The sequence below is a fragment of the Urtica dioica genome, chromosome 5, assembly GCF_054948205.1.
Source record: "Urtica dioica subsp. dioica isolate 48M chromosome 5, U.dioica_male_clone48M_v1_H2, whole genome shotgun sequence".
NCBI classification, from domain to species: domain Eukaryota; kingdom Viridiplantae; phylum Streptophyta; class Magnoliopsida; order Rosales; family Urticaceae; genus Urtica; species Urtica dioica.
In genome coordinates, this window is record NC_142760.1 from 37556644 (window position 1) to 37571591 (window position 14948).

A 14948-nucleotide genomic window follows, 5' to 3' on the forward strand; every position below is an offset into this window, starting at 1 on the left:
TTGGAGCGAGTTATAGTCAATATAATGTTTATTTCTTAGCTAGTTTTTGGGTCATAAATACCAGTCAACAAAGCAAAGCTTAACAGGGTTGAGGAAACATCCTGGGACGTTCATCTCTACTTCTCAGAAACACAAGCAAGGCAAATCTTAGTTAGATTAAAACAGACAGCTTGGAGATGAAACCCAACTTTTCTTCAACAGTAAACACCCCTTTTCTCTGACGTTTTAAAAGGCTAAGAAAATGGCTGAGCGAATTGTATCAGCTAGTTTCGGACCGTATCAGCTAGCCGGAAGCGGCAGAAACTCGGAAATCGAACGTCTAAGGAAGGAGCTGGATCTGCTGAAGAGGTTGATGGAAGAGGCGGACAGAAGCATTGACGAGGAAGATTATGAGAGGATCCACCCAGGTGAGATGAAGGAAGTGGCGAACCTCATCGAAGGCGTTCTCGACAAGTATGATGTGATGACAGTTAAGCAGAGGAGTTACCTGAAAAAAGCAGGCGTTCTGATCGAAAAGCTGATAGGCCGTGACAATCTTGACCGCAACATCGAAAACATCAAGGCGTTGCTGACCCAAATCTGGCTGAACGGGATTCCAGAGCGCTGGTCCGCCGCGGTAGTCAACCGCCGCTACCACAAGAACTTGGAGCTCATTGGCGCCGCAGCAGTCAACGCTAAAGACCTGATGAACGATGTCTTGCTGGGAGGAGAGTCGGGGTGGTCTGCCATCGCGGTCTTAGGCAGGGGCGGGATCGGAAAAACCGCTCTGGCGACATGGATACACAACACCGACGCGGTGGTCGAGCACTTTGAGATCCGTGTTTGGATCACAGTCACCGATGGGCGCATTGCGGCAGAGGAGATTCTAAGGCTGGTAGCGTGTCAGGTCCTCCAAACTAAGTGGCTGTCCGAGATGAGCATGGATGAGCTCGCAGAGTCGGTGATGGAGTCTTTAAGAAGGAAGCGGTACCTGATCGTGTTCGACAACGTGTCGACGAGAAAGCCATGGGATGCTGTGAGGGCTGCCTTGCCGGACGACGGCGTAGGAAGCAGGGTGATCGTCACCACTCGCAACGCAGCCGTTGCGGATTCTTCCGAATCCATCCGCGTCCACAAGGTGGAGCGTCTCACATTAGACGAGTCGTGGGAGTTCTTCTGCAGGACTGTGTTCTGGCTCGACCCGGAGGGACGTTGCCCCGAGGAGCTGAAACATGCATCGGTCAAGATCGTCAGGATATGCAAAGGCTTCCCCCTCGTAATCAAAGTCCTGGCGGGCTTGCTTTCAATGAAGCCAAAGGTTGCGGAAGAGTGGAGGACACTGGTTTGCAATCTCGAACGGAGGCTGGTTATGTTACAATTGGACGTACATGAAGTCGTCTCCCTGGTCTTCGACGACCTGCCTCTGCACCTTAAGTGGTGTATCGTATATTTTAGCGTCTTCACAGAACAACATGCGATGATCCACAGCGAGAAGCTGATAACGATGTGGATCGAGGAAGGGTTCATACAAAAAACACAAGAAATGACATTGGAAGAAGTTGCTGAAGAGTATTTGCAGGAGCTTGTCGGGAGGCGCCTGGTCGAAACGTGCGAAGGGTTTTGCCGCTCCCACTGCGTGATACACCGCGTCGTCCGGATGAAGGCTACCAACCTCGAATATTGGCCAAGTTTCTCTTACAGCGATGGCGACAGAGATACATACTCGGCTGAAAGGTTCCGGTGGGAGATCATCGGTCAGTCGAGTTGCAAAAGTGATGTGCTCAGCTTCTTCAGCGATGACATTGAGGACTGACCCAAAAAATCAGGTACATTTATTATTACTCAATAGGCACAGAGAAGAGCATTCATCAACGCAGCTACTTGAGCATATTTTGTTGATTGATTACAATATATATGCAAATGAAATGAGTACCAGAATGGACATTAATCACAATCAAATCAGTTTGAGTAAATGCAAATATTTGGATAGTGTGAGTATCAGCTTCAAGTAGTGCTATGTCGTTTATTTCTTTATCTGTATTTCGTTTACGTAGTCTGTTTTATACTTGCTGACATGTCAAGATCCTACGAGGTGTGTAGGATTAGCTCTGATATGCCCGTTATAAATCAAATTTTTACAGTTCTAATTAGAGAGATAAAGTGAGAATTGGGAAGCCCATTGAGAGAGAGAATCATCAATGAGGAAGGAAAATCTTGCTCGGGGAAACAGGAGTGGATCAGTTTCATTGTGTAATTCCTGCCGATCTGAAGTACGCTGTAAAGACGGTAATGAAGGAAAAAAGCGACATTGATCTTTGTTTATACACTCAAACTACCTTAATTGAGGAGTTCGCGGGGATTAGGCTTTCAAGCTGAACCTCGTCAACAAATCCTGTGTTTGTGTGTGTGTGTTGATGGTGTATTGTGCAAGTTTTAGTCTGGGTGTGTGTGTGCGCGCGTGTGCATGTGCGTGTGCGCGTGTGTGTGTGTGTGAAATCAGGGGATTCAAATCCCAACAGTGGTATCAGAGCTCCATTCATCGATCTTGATTACACGTCTTCGTCAATCTTGATCTCCGATATCTCGACACCCTGGCGGACGCAGAAGCTTCTAATCGCCTTGTTGAGCCTATCGGAGATCAAGAAATGAGTGACGAACCCCAGCAGAGCACCAACACGAATTCGTCGCGACAGAGGGCTTTACTCTTGGAATCCCTCTCCAGCGATGAGGATCAACATTGAGAAGTTTGACGACACCAAAGATTTCCGCATCTGGCGCCGCAAAATCTCCGCTTTTCTCGCACAACAGAGGTTGCCCAGTGTCATCTCCGACTCGGTACCGTGGCCTGAAGACATTCCACAAGATCAGAGAGATGAAATGTCTGAGACGGCCATTGGTATCTTTCATCTATCTGATTCCATCATTCATCTTGTCGGTAAAGAAGACACTCTGGCCAAGGTTTGGAAGTAACTGGGGGAAATGAGATTGATCCCTCTCCAACAAGATTTATTTGATCGAAAGACTCTTCGGATTTAGAATGGACCAGTCAAAATCATTATAAATGACATTCTTTAAGAAAAGTACGACTTTTAAAATTTATATTTATAATCTAGTTTATAACTTCGTTTTGTTGTTATGCTTTGAAGAAGTTGTTATAAGTCGTGTGTTACTTTAGAATACTATTCTTTCGAATCGGTGCAGAGAGGGTATAAATTTCCATTCCTCCAAATTTCTAGTTGTCGACATTTATTTTAGATATTAGGCTTGGCCCAATTGAGCGGGTTTGGGTAACTAGTATTCTCTCTGCCACTCTTATCTCGTAATTCGGGAGAATTACATTCCTGTCGTTATCCCATAGAATTGAGTTTCCTTTTCTACTTAACTTCTTATGTTTCATTCTGTTTACTCTGTTTCTCGTATTTGAGAATGTGTGGAGGACATATGTCAAATACAATTTTGAATACGCTCTAGGATAGTTTTATCGTACTAAGAGTGCATGGGTTAGCATAGCAATGAATGAAATACGAAGTACATTCGATAATCTCCTTTCTTAGATAAACTCAAAGATTGTTGTAAGGTTGCCATCAAGGAAATGAGCTTGTGTGGACTGCAGTTCAAGTTAACTCAATGATTACCATATGTTTAGGCGTTGGAAAGTAACGCGCTAAAAAAATAGGAGTTCGAGTAAGTGAACTTCCAAGATAATGACAAACTAAGCAAGACTAAGACTTCTACCACTGACGAATTTGGGTTTTAGGTTGTCCGTAGACTCTTTAATCACGCAAACCTCTGTTATATAATTGGTTATAATTCCCCTTATAGCTAGAACTGAGTTAGACAGACCCGATAGACTAGGAGAAGCAAGGGCAGTCTATTCTAGGATTTCAACTGAGAGATCTTCCCTAGGGTCACAATTTGAATCCACCTATTTAAAAAACTCAACCGAGCAAAGTAAAAACTCAAATAACTCAGACCTAAACATAAAATTAATCTCTCCCGTTGTGGGATTACTTTTTGATTGAGAATTAATAAGGCTTATCTAGAAACTCGTGTACAGCCAGGCGGGTGTTCATGACAAAATTAACATAACCAATATAAATGAAATCTAATTCTTAGAAGATATATGAGGGCAATATATATATTATATATATATAATATATATATTTTATATGAATCTGTTCTTAGAAGATATATGAGGGCAATATATATCATATATATATATAAAATATATATATATATATATATATATATATATATTAATCTGTTCTTAGGCCACCCCACTTTTTCGGAAGTTAATTTTATATTAATTAAAAATAAATAATTGTTATATGATAAATGTTACTAAAAGACTATTAAATCGAAAGAAAAAAAAAAACTAAAAGACTAAAAAACCATCATTTTAGTTACTTATTTTGATGTAATGTTCGACATTTAACAATAAAATCTTATATCTGTTTTTTTATTTTCAATCATTTCCATATTTTTCTTCTCCTTCCTGCACAAATTTTGAGCCTGCCAAACCAGTCTGTTTTTGTTTTGTTTTTTTATTTCTAACTCATGCTCTGGTATTTTCTTCTTTAGAGGATAAATGCACATTTTTGCACTCCAAAATACAATTTATATCATTTCAAACAGTATTTCATCTCCAACCCAATACTCTATTTTTAACACAAAAAAAAACATATTCCATATTTTCTCTAATATTTTAATAATTTTAACTTCTTATTAATTACAATATAGTTCATATATATTTAATTTGTATCTTTTGTATCCAACCATACTATATATATATATATATATTTTATATATATATATAAATTTAAAATGATTACGTCACTCTCCAATAAATACAAAATACTATTTTTTTATAATATAAACACACATTTCATTTAACATTTAAATACTTGACAAACTATTATAAAGTAAAGTGCATCATACTAAAAATATACTAACAAGATCTTTACATATATATATATATATATATATATATATATATATATATAATAAACTATAGATAACAAAAATACAAAAAATAAACAATTTTTTATTTAGTCTTACTCATTAATATATTTTTCCCATGATTTATCAATATGTTTGCACTTAACTTTGTTTTGTATTATGTCTATCATATTATTTAGACTTGACTTTGTAATTATAATATTTAGCAATTTGTTTTTTAGGGCTTTAATATGTATAAGTGCCATGTAATTTAGTGATTACTTAATCGATGTTCATACCAAATTAGAATAACATATAATGATTTTGTGATAAAATAATATAATTACATGATAAATATTGAAATATAATAAGTTTGGGTCGTTTTGTAATTAATTAAATTATTTAAATATTATTAATATCTCACTTCAAAATAGAGTGAAATGAATTGTGAAACTCCATATTTGGAGTTTCCCTATTCACGTACTCCAAAATGAGTAGGAAATGAGGTTGGGTTGGAGCATATTCAATCTCATTTTATCACATTTCACTTTATTATTGAGTGTGTTAGAGATGGTCTTGCTTTCCTTCTTTATCTGATTATTATACATAATTAATATTTATATATCACTTACCATATTCTTATATAGATTTGGTGTTGCTTTTTCTTTAATTTTTTTAGTTTTTTTTTTCTTTCTACAATTTCCATTTTTTCCTTTGGACTCAAATAAGTGGTGATCGTTTATCTAAAAAAAATAAGCGGTGATCAGTTTCTAATATTTATAATAGTTTGATTATTATTTTGTAGTCATCAATTCATATAAAACATTGTTAAAGTTATTGAATGTTATCTTACTTTTCCGTTGTGTGGTATTTAGCTTTAAAACACGTATCAGCAAAGCCCTAAGCAAGACAAAACCATAACACCGCTTAACCGGAGAAGAATCTCAATTCGAATCTTATTTGTTAGAAGTGGCAAAAACTCGGAAGAAAATTTCGTGACAAAATGATTCAAACTCATAAGAGAATTAATGTGCAATATAAATTTAACTACATAATTCCGAAGAATATATGATTTGGGTTATGTAACCCAAAAAAAAAAAAAGGTGATAAATTGAATACCCCACTACGATTGCATATAATTAGAGAATGATCGAAATCACCTGAAATATAAAGAACGAATCTGATAAAACGATTATCCCAATCCGTTAGAGAATCTAGAGTGGGTAGGCAATAATATGGAAGTTCTATCCGAATTTGGTAAGTAAATTTACTATTCCGATCATTTTAAATAAAATTAAAAAAAAACAAGAATTTTTTTTCAGATAAACTACGAGAATCGGAAGTAGAATTCGTGAAATGACATACTAAAAGCCTATGAAAGTTTAGTGAACATGACAAATGCAATCATCAAAATATATTCAATAGATGAAAAAAAAAACTCTACCTTAATGGTAAATTTAACATACAAGGCTGGTAATTTAAATTTATTTCAGAAGCCTTTAAAATCTTTATTCAGGAACAAGAAGGTAAAAGCAGGATAGAGAGAAACATAATTTGCCCAAGAATTTATTTTAAATATAACCATCAACTATATCAGATAGAGGGAAAAAAATGAAATTATGTATAATGGCACATGTATAAAAGTTAGACTATTTGTGTAATTAAATTAAATTAAAGTAGAAAATTAGCTAGTGAATATAGATTTTTCTAAATTATTGTGATCTGCCACGTACATTGGAATCTTGGTCTCCCTGGCCTTTTTTTTTCTTCTTTATTTTGATTTTTTTTTTTCTCTTCTTTGGCCCATTGCCTCATAAACGACATAAACACTTTCTTAACGAGCTAAACTTTTCCCTACCTATATTTCAATCTTGTCTGCCACTAGTAAAAAAATTTATCACCGTCTTTTCCTTGCTTAGCTGTTTATCATCTCTGTTTTTTCAGATATATTTTCTCTCTTTTTTCTATGCACCTTTTGTTACCCAGCAAGAAATAAAAAGACGAATAAAAAATTAGAAAACTATTCCTTGTTTCTATTATCTCCCTTGCACTCCGTTTGGAACCCGAAAAATAAGAGGAAAATGAAAATTGAAATCCCTCCTATTTTACTTGGGTTGTTTGGATTGAGAAAAATATGGTAGAAAAAAAATATGATGGAAAATGCGAGGAAAAGTGTATAACTAAAATGAGGATTTCATTTTCCTTCGAAAATCAAATGGAAAATGAGAATCTCTCTACATTTGTCTATGAGGGGATCACATTTATCTAGGGTAAAAATGTAAAAATTTTTAAAAATGGGCAAAAAATGTAAATAAAAAAATTTAAGAGGGGCTAATTAAAAAAATCATGGTAAAAATGAATTTTTTTTAAAAAAATGGGTCAAAAGTGTAAATTTTTTAGGGTAAAAATGTAAAACTTTTTTATAATGGGCAAAAAATGTAAATAAAAAAATTTAGGGGGGCTAATTAAAAATAATCATGGTAAAAATGAAATTTTTTTTGAAAAAAATGGGTCAAAAGTGTAAATTCTTTAGGGTAAAAATGTAAAACTTTTTAAAAATGGGCAAAATTGTAAATAAAAAAAATTAGGGGGCTATAATTAAAAAAAATTCATGGTAAAAATGAAATTTAAAAAAAAATGGGTCAAAAGTGTAAATATTTTAGGGTAAAAAATGTAAATTTTTTTAAAAAATGCGCAAAAAATGTAAATAAAAAAATTTGAGGGGGAGGGGGCTAGAGCCCACCCTGGACTTGAGTTAGCTCCGTCCCTAGTCTCATCGTTACTTGCCCGTCAATTTTCTCTCATATTTTCTATGACTTTCAAACACAATTAGAATTTTGACTTTTTCTATTATTTTCACTTTCTCTCTTATTTTCCGGGTTCCAAACGGAGCCTTAATCTTTCCTTCCCTTCTCGTCTAAAACATTTGAATTTAGGAAATCAGATTAATGCACTCATTGTGAATTAATTTTGAGATGCACTCTATGATAAGTTTTGGTAAATATGTGTTTGTAACTTGTGTCGGATATCATGACTAAAAATACTTTTTGATAGCGAAAGTTTCAAATATTGTTTCCCATTACATATATATAACAAAAAATTGGCTGCTTAAGCCACGAAAAGTGTTGCAATTTAAAATTGGCCAACGTTTTGTTAATAATCCGTAAATAGCCTAGATGCTTACGTGGCAGCTCATTTAAGAAGGATTTTTTTTACTGATTTGCCATTGTTTGACCGATTTAGTATCTTCTTTCTTAGGCAGTTTTTTTGTTTGAAATTTGAAAACAATTTCGGCAAGTTTAATTTTCGGCAAGTTTTAATTAAACAATATTCAATTAGGACGAGAATTTTGAAAATTCTGATTCAAAATTTTAATTTTTAAATCGTTCAGGTAGTTATTATGAGCGCATATTTTTAGAATATTAGTTTCTAATTTTGTTACAAATTATTCACTGGAAATCTGTTAATAATAATTATATTTATTGAAAATATTAATAGTTTTTATTTGTTGAACGCTTATTCAAAAACATTTGGCCGCCAATAGTTGTTCATGTTTTAGAGTCCATGTTTCAACGTTTTAAAAAAAAATTATTCCCAGAAAATAAACCGTCCCAAAGCATGGATGAATGGTCGTCCTTCTCTCTAATTGATTCAGGTACGTGTTTTTTTTTTTTTTTATCATTTTATGCAGTTTTGATAATTGTTTCCTCATGCAATTTTATTCTACTTTCAGTGAATTTATTTGAGCAACAATGTCATCAATCGTCGAAAGCTTTATTGCCTCATTCTAGTCATGAAGAAACCCCGACATAAATTGTTTTGTATGATGAACCGGATTTGAGGAATTTTCCTATGAATTTTGAAATTAATGTTAATAACGTATTTAGACGCAAAGATGTACTTCAAATGGCTATTGGCATGACTGCAGTTCGCAACAATTTTGAATTCAAGGTGTTGAGATCCAGTAAAACGCGTTATAGTATTGGTTGTTCGGATATGCAGTGTTCCTGGAAGTTAAATGCGTCGGTTTGCAAGAATTCTGGATTATGGATCATAAGACCATATGTTAAAGATCATAAGGCCACATGTTGTTATTGGCAGCTTGAAGACTTTCCATGTTCTCATACGTGTGCGACTTTATATAGGAAAAATTTACGTCCTATTGATTTTGTGCCAGCATATTATAGCCAAGAATACTTTGCTGTCACGTATGAGAAAGATGTTTTTCCAATTTCTCATGAAGGCGATTGGGAGCTGCCTATTGATGCTCAAGTTATTAAGCCTCCCATTCATAAACGTCAAGCTGGGCGACCAAAAGAGAAGAGGTATCGGTCGAAGCATGAAAAATTTCACCCGTACAATCATAGATGTGGCAAATGTGGCCAGATTGATCATAACAAAAGGGGTTGCCTAAGTTAGTTGGTTATTGTGATGTTTTTAATCATTTTTAATTTTTGCTGGTGAAGTTTGTGTTGTTTACTTTTTTTGGAGATTTCTTGAATAATTGTTTGTTTATTTGTTGAACATTTGATGTTTTATGCTTATTGTTAATCTTGAGTACATGAGAAGTATTTTGTATTCTTGTAATAGAAGATTTTACAGATATGTATGTTTTGAATATGTTGTTATGACGTTTTTTTTATTCAGTTAATAACTTTTTTATTAACAACTTTTCAAACAACAGACTTGATTAAACTGTTTTATTATGTAAATAGATGGTAAATAAGAAGTACATTAACAGAAATATCCACACAAAACTATAGTAAATAATCGGTAAATAAGATGTTAATTACCATATTCATAACGCTAAATTATGTTAACATATTAGCTAAGACTCAAAATATAGCAATCTAATTCATGGTACTGGATCTATCAACGACCTTAACACCCAAAATGAGTGTCATGTGCTAATTAACATTCATGCATTAGCACTCACTCACATAATAGCTATGTTATCAACACATAACTTAGGTACAATTAGACTAGAGTTTTAGTAAATAGTAGATTTTCAAATTCCTATATCAAAAGATGGTTGGCTGCTTTCTTCATTTGCCATGTTATCTGTGTCCTCGCCGTCTGGTTCTTTGTTTGGTTCTCCTTCTTCAGTCCTTTTACCTCTAGTTTCGGTGACGTATGGTGAGGTAGTGAACACCGATTTCCTACATGTTCGTTTTGGACGTTGTGTGATGGGCTGTGGATTTGGCAACGTCCTTCCTATCTTTTTTTGCTTTCCATTATCATCGGTGACCTTGTCTACTACTTGTTCATTTACAAATAATCACCATATGATAAATTAACAACTACTAATTCTCCTATTTTTAACATTAAATTTAGAACATGTATAACATTACCTGCTGGTTGTGAACGTCAACATTTTGGGCTTGGATATTTTCGGTCACTATTGGAGTTGGCTGATCAGCGGTTGTCATCGTTCGCTTTGGTATTGGTTGGCCATTCTTTTTCAAGCGTTTGTATACTTACTTGTTTAGAACTTCTTGCTGGGCTACACTCTCTTGAACAACCTGTGGAAGTTGTTCAAATTCGTACTTGTTAGGAATGCTATTCAACACATCACTTACGGTAAAAACCCAATCATCTTGTAGCTTCTGCAAATCGTCCTGTGATAAGTCATTGTTAGTCTTAATCTAATTGCATCATATTATAAAGTTATATATATTTGACGTACCGGACTGTAACGTGCTACATTTTCCATTCCAAGCAATGGTGAAATATTCTATCATTAAAAAGTCGTAAACGACGTGTTAATAAATTAGACATGACATTTTGTAACTTCAATTAAGTTAAATTTTGTACCATAGAAACAGAATCAGGAATTGTTGGCTCCACTTTTGAAGTTCTTTTTCGGAGCATCTGTAAATGAGTTGGAATTAACATTAGTACACTGTAAATAAGATGTAAATAAGAATACAATTAACAAACTATTACAGCAATACTCATTGTAAATATTATGTAAATAAGATGTATATTAACAAATACTATATGTCATGAATACGCTCAACGTAATACCATGTTTGTTAGTGTCACTTGAGTTAGCTTTGGTTTTGCTACATTCCTAACTTCTGGGACCTGTAAATTGATAACCACATGACGATATTATACTACATATTAACCAATGTAATTTGTATTGTTTACCTCTTTTGTTGTTGGGATTTGCACAGGTGTAGTTTCTTCGGGTTGATCGATAGGTGTTGTATCCTGTTAGACATAATGGTAGACACAGTTAAACACATATTTACAGTGTTTTGTTGAAACCTATTTACAAGGAATGGTGATATCGTACATGAACATCTATTGGAGTTTGATTCGGATTTTCAACTGTTTTAGTATGCATTGTACCACTTGAGACCTGTTTAATAATGGTTAGTTATTGGTTAATTGGAAAAATTAAACAAATTAAATACCTTTTCTTTTCTTGGTTGTTGCGGTGTTGTTTCATTGTAATATTTTCGGATGTACACTTGAAATACATCCAATAAGGCGTCGTACTTCTCATGCACCTCTTTGACACGCTTCTTGAGCATTTCTATTGTTTGGAGAGCATACTCGAGCTTCATATGAACATCACCAGGGGAGTTGATTGTTGTTTCACTTTCCAAACCCTTAGAACTGCTAGCCACTCCTTTTCCTTTTTCAACAGTTTTGGGGGCAAGCTCCGGACTAACAGCGTCTACTCGTTCTATGTATCCAGCTGCTTGCTCTTCTTCAGTAGCATTTACTGGATTAATGCGCAGCTACAACAAAGACAGCGATTATTTACAAGCAACTATTAACATTTTTACAGAATAACTTAGATTCAATTAATATGTTTTCAAGTACCGAGTCATTGTCGAAGATATATTGTTGCAGTTCGTCGTACTCCGGGCTGTAATTGAAATTCCACTTGAGGAGTCGAGGTATGGTCATTTCTTTAGTACGAGTTGCATATCCTTGGGCTTCAAACTCTGGAATGACTTCATATGCCCAAGCAATTAACGGATGTAAAAACCCTTCTATATTGAATCCTGTTTTCTTAGTAGCATAGTTTTTGGATTTCTTTAGGGAATGGCATAGTGCGTTGAAGCTAACTATGCCCCATGGATAACTTTTGAATAATTCTGTGTCAATGGCCATTTTTAAGTGGTCATCGGGAATTTTAGCTTGCCGTTCCCCAGGCAGAATCATCGTCTCTAGTATGGCCAGGTTAATAAGTGCCACTCGTTCCTCGTCCGTACCTCCAAATTTGCCGCTGAGAATGCCAAGTAAGAAAGGTGCACGTTGAGTTCCGGTCACCTTGAAGTACTCATCCTTCAAAGGATTATCAGAGCGTAGCTTGTCGTGTATACGTGGCACTCGATCGCAATTCAGCCCTGTAAATAAGATTCCTTAAACCGTAAATAAGTAATCAATTTACAAATATCTCCTCCCATACTCTTTAACTAAGATGTTAAACATTTACCTGATATTAACTCAAAGTCATACACATTGAAAACCAATATGTTTCCACATACATTGAAATGGAGTTCTTCTACATTCCCAGACTCTACTTGACTGAGCACTAGTAAATGTGCTAGTTTTTTGGGATATACATGGCCTTGTAAATGTTGAAGATGAGCAAATGGCCCACGACTGAACAACTCCTGTTGGTATTCTGTTTCTAGGAGTGACATGAGGTTGCTAATGACGTTGAATGACGAATGAACTATGATTCGTTGTTTTAAATCCCAGTTCTTCCTTTCTACAATCATGTCCCCTATCTACACACAAAAAGAATAATCAAATCATCAAAAAAATTTCAACCTACTCTCATTTCATATCTTTGATCTTAAATTTATTTACACAACACTATTATTTACAACTTATTTACAACCCCATCGTTTACAATTTTAAACACTAATTTAGTGTATATACCAGCTTTACAAAATTTATTTACATATTAACAGATCATCATAATTACAATAACAGATCATCAAGCACATTACCATTTCATTGTATTTCTCAAATTACAATAACTTCTACTACATTAACCACGTATTCAAAGAACATTTTGTATTTACATATTAACAGTTTAGCCTAAAACACTTGTACTTCAATCAACCGGTCAGTACCCTAAACACATTTATTACAATTTAAATCAAATATCTTGAATTTTTCAAGTTCATTAACCATTATCGAGAATGAAAATAAAATCTCTGCATAAAAAACATACCTTTGTTGCATTTGTTTTTTTCCGACTGGATTTATTCCCCTTTTCTTGGCTCACTTCTGGTTGAATTTTTTTCTTTGAGGGGGATTTTCTCGCCATTGTTCTTTACCCACAGCGATGTCGTGTGTTAAAAAGAAATAAAAACAGGAAAACACATATTATCAGTGTTTGCGTCTGGGTAAATTTTGCGATCCATAGACATGCAAAGAAACTTATAAAAAGAAAAAAGAATACCGATACGAATCTTATTTTTTCGATTTATTTACTAACCTGTGTTCGTTCTACTTAGTCGCCGCTGCTTTTGAAGGCTTTCCTGTCTGGGTTTCGATTTCGTTTGTAAATAAAGGGTTTGAATTTTTTTCCCGGTTCAAATTTGAGCAGTTTCTTGTTCGCGATTTTCTGGGCTCCCTTTTTTTTTTAAACAATAATTTTGAGGGGTTGCGTGTTAATGTGAATGCAGCTGACGGTTATTATTGCTCCTCGATTTTCGCGTGCATTAATATCCAAATATTAGAGATGATCACGAATTAATGACACAATCCATAGTGGGCGGGAAAATATAAGGGCAGACTCGTCCTAAATTGGCTGTAAATAAATCCTCTTGGCTATTTATCACTTATTAACGAAATGTGGGCTAAAAGTAAATTGTCTATTTTCAAGAGGCTATATAGCTTAATTACCCTATATATAATCCAGCTTGACCATCAAATCCAAAGGCTAGAATTTTGATCGGTACATTACTAGTAGGCAGGGGCGGAGCCAGCTAAGGCCCAGCAGGGGCTTAAGCCCCCCGTCAAATTTTTTTTTTTTGCACTTTTTGCCCATTTAAAAAAAAATTACATTTTTTACCCTTGAAAATTTACATTTAAGCCCCCCTGAAACTTTTTTTTCAAATTAGCCCCCCCTGATGGGCTTTTCTGGCTCCGTCACTGCGTAATACGCCCACACTGACTTTGATCTCTGGCTCCGCCCCTGCTAGTAGGGGTCCCTACTGGTAAATATGATCAACACGCCATGGGTATATATTATGCCAAAATAAAAAAAGACTGCTTTAAAAATAAAGTTATTGTTGTTCTTATCCTACTAGTTATCATTTCCATTATTGTCATGGTACATGTTGATTTTGATTATTCTTTTACAGAGTGAAGCTTTGTTGCTACTATGTGAACTGATGAGCTCTTTTTATTTATTTATTCAGTAAGTTATCAAAGCCTGCAAAGATCATCACGCAGTCGAGTTATAATCATTGGGTATTTCTCTTATCTTCTTCTTTCCTAACAAATCCCTTGATTACATGAACTCAGATTCTGATCTAAGGTTTTCTTTTAGGACAAGAAGGCTATATTTGTTACACCCTAACCAGTAAGGTATTTAAAAAAAACACATTCTAATTGCAGTTAGTCAATTGCTCAAGCAGTTAATAATTGTACGACTCTATTATCATGAAAATCATATAGTGAAACTGTCTATCTCTTTAATTTAATCACGTAAATTCTTTGATATTCTCTCTCTAATTCTTAGGAGCTCGCACCTGCTTGAAGAGTGACCCACTCCAATACGATTTTCAGAATACGTCTGATGTTCGACTGTCATTCCAACACCGATATAGAAATGTGAATTCGGTTGTCGATCGGTATCATACAACCCTTGTTCGAGTAGGTATGAACATTTTAGAAATGTTGAAATACTATAAAATCAGTAATAACTTTATGATCATTTGCTCTAAAAATTCATTTCAGGACTAATACACGCGGCTTTTTAAAAATAAAAAAAGAAGAAGGATTGACTTGGAGCCAGTTATAGTCAATATAATGTTTATTTCTTAGCT

At 34.7% G+C, this 14948-nt stretch overlaps 1 protein-coding gene and 1 long non-coding RNA gene across 2 annotated transcripts; both read left to right on the plus strand.

Moving 5' to 3' along the window:
• The first annotated feature begins 241 nt into the window (after positions 1 to 241).
• On the plus strand, positions 242 to 1792 carry LOC149398263 (putative disease resistance RPP13-like protein 3). Its single transcript, XM_089614535.1, has one exon. The coding sequence runs from the start codon at positions 242 to 244 to the stop codon at positions 1790 to 1792; it is 1551 nt and encodes a 516-aa protein (XP_089470661.1).
• A 12453-nt stretch (positions 1793 to 14245) lies between these two features.
• On the plus strand, positions 14246 to 14917 carry LOC149398264 (uncharacterized). Its single transcript, XR_016297305.1, has 4 exons — positions 14246 to 14370; positions 14450 to 14487; positions 14642 to 14779; positions 14860 to 14917. It is a non-coding gene; the product is annotated as an uncharacterized LOC149398264 (long non-coding RNA).
• Positions 14918 to 14948: the final 31 nt, after the last annotated feature.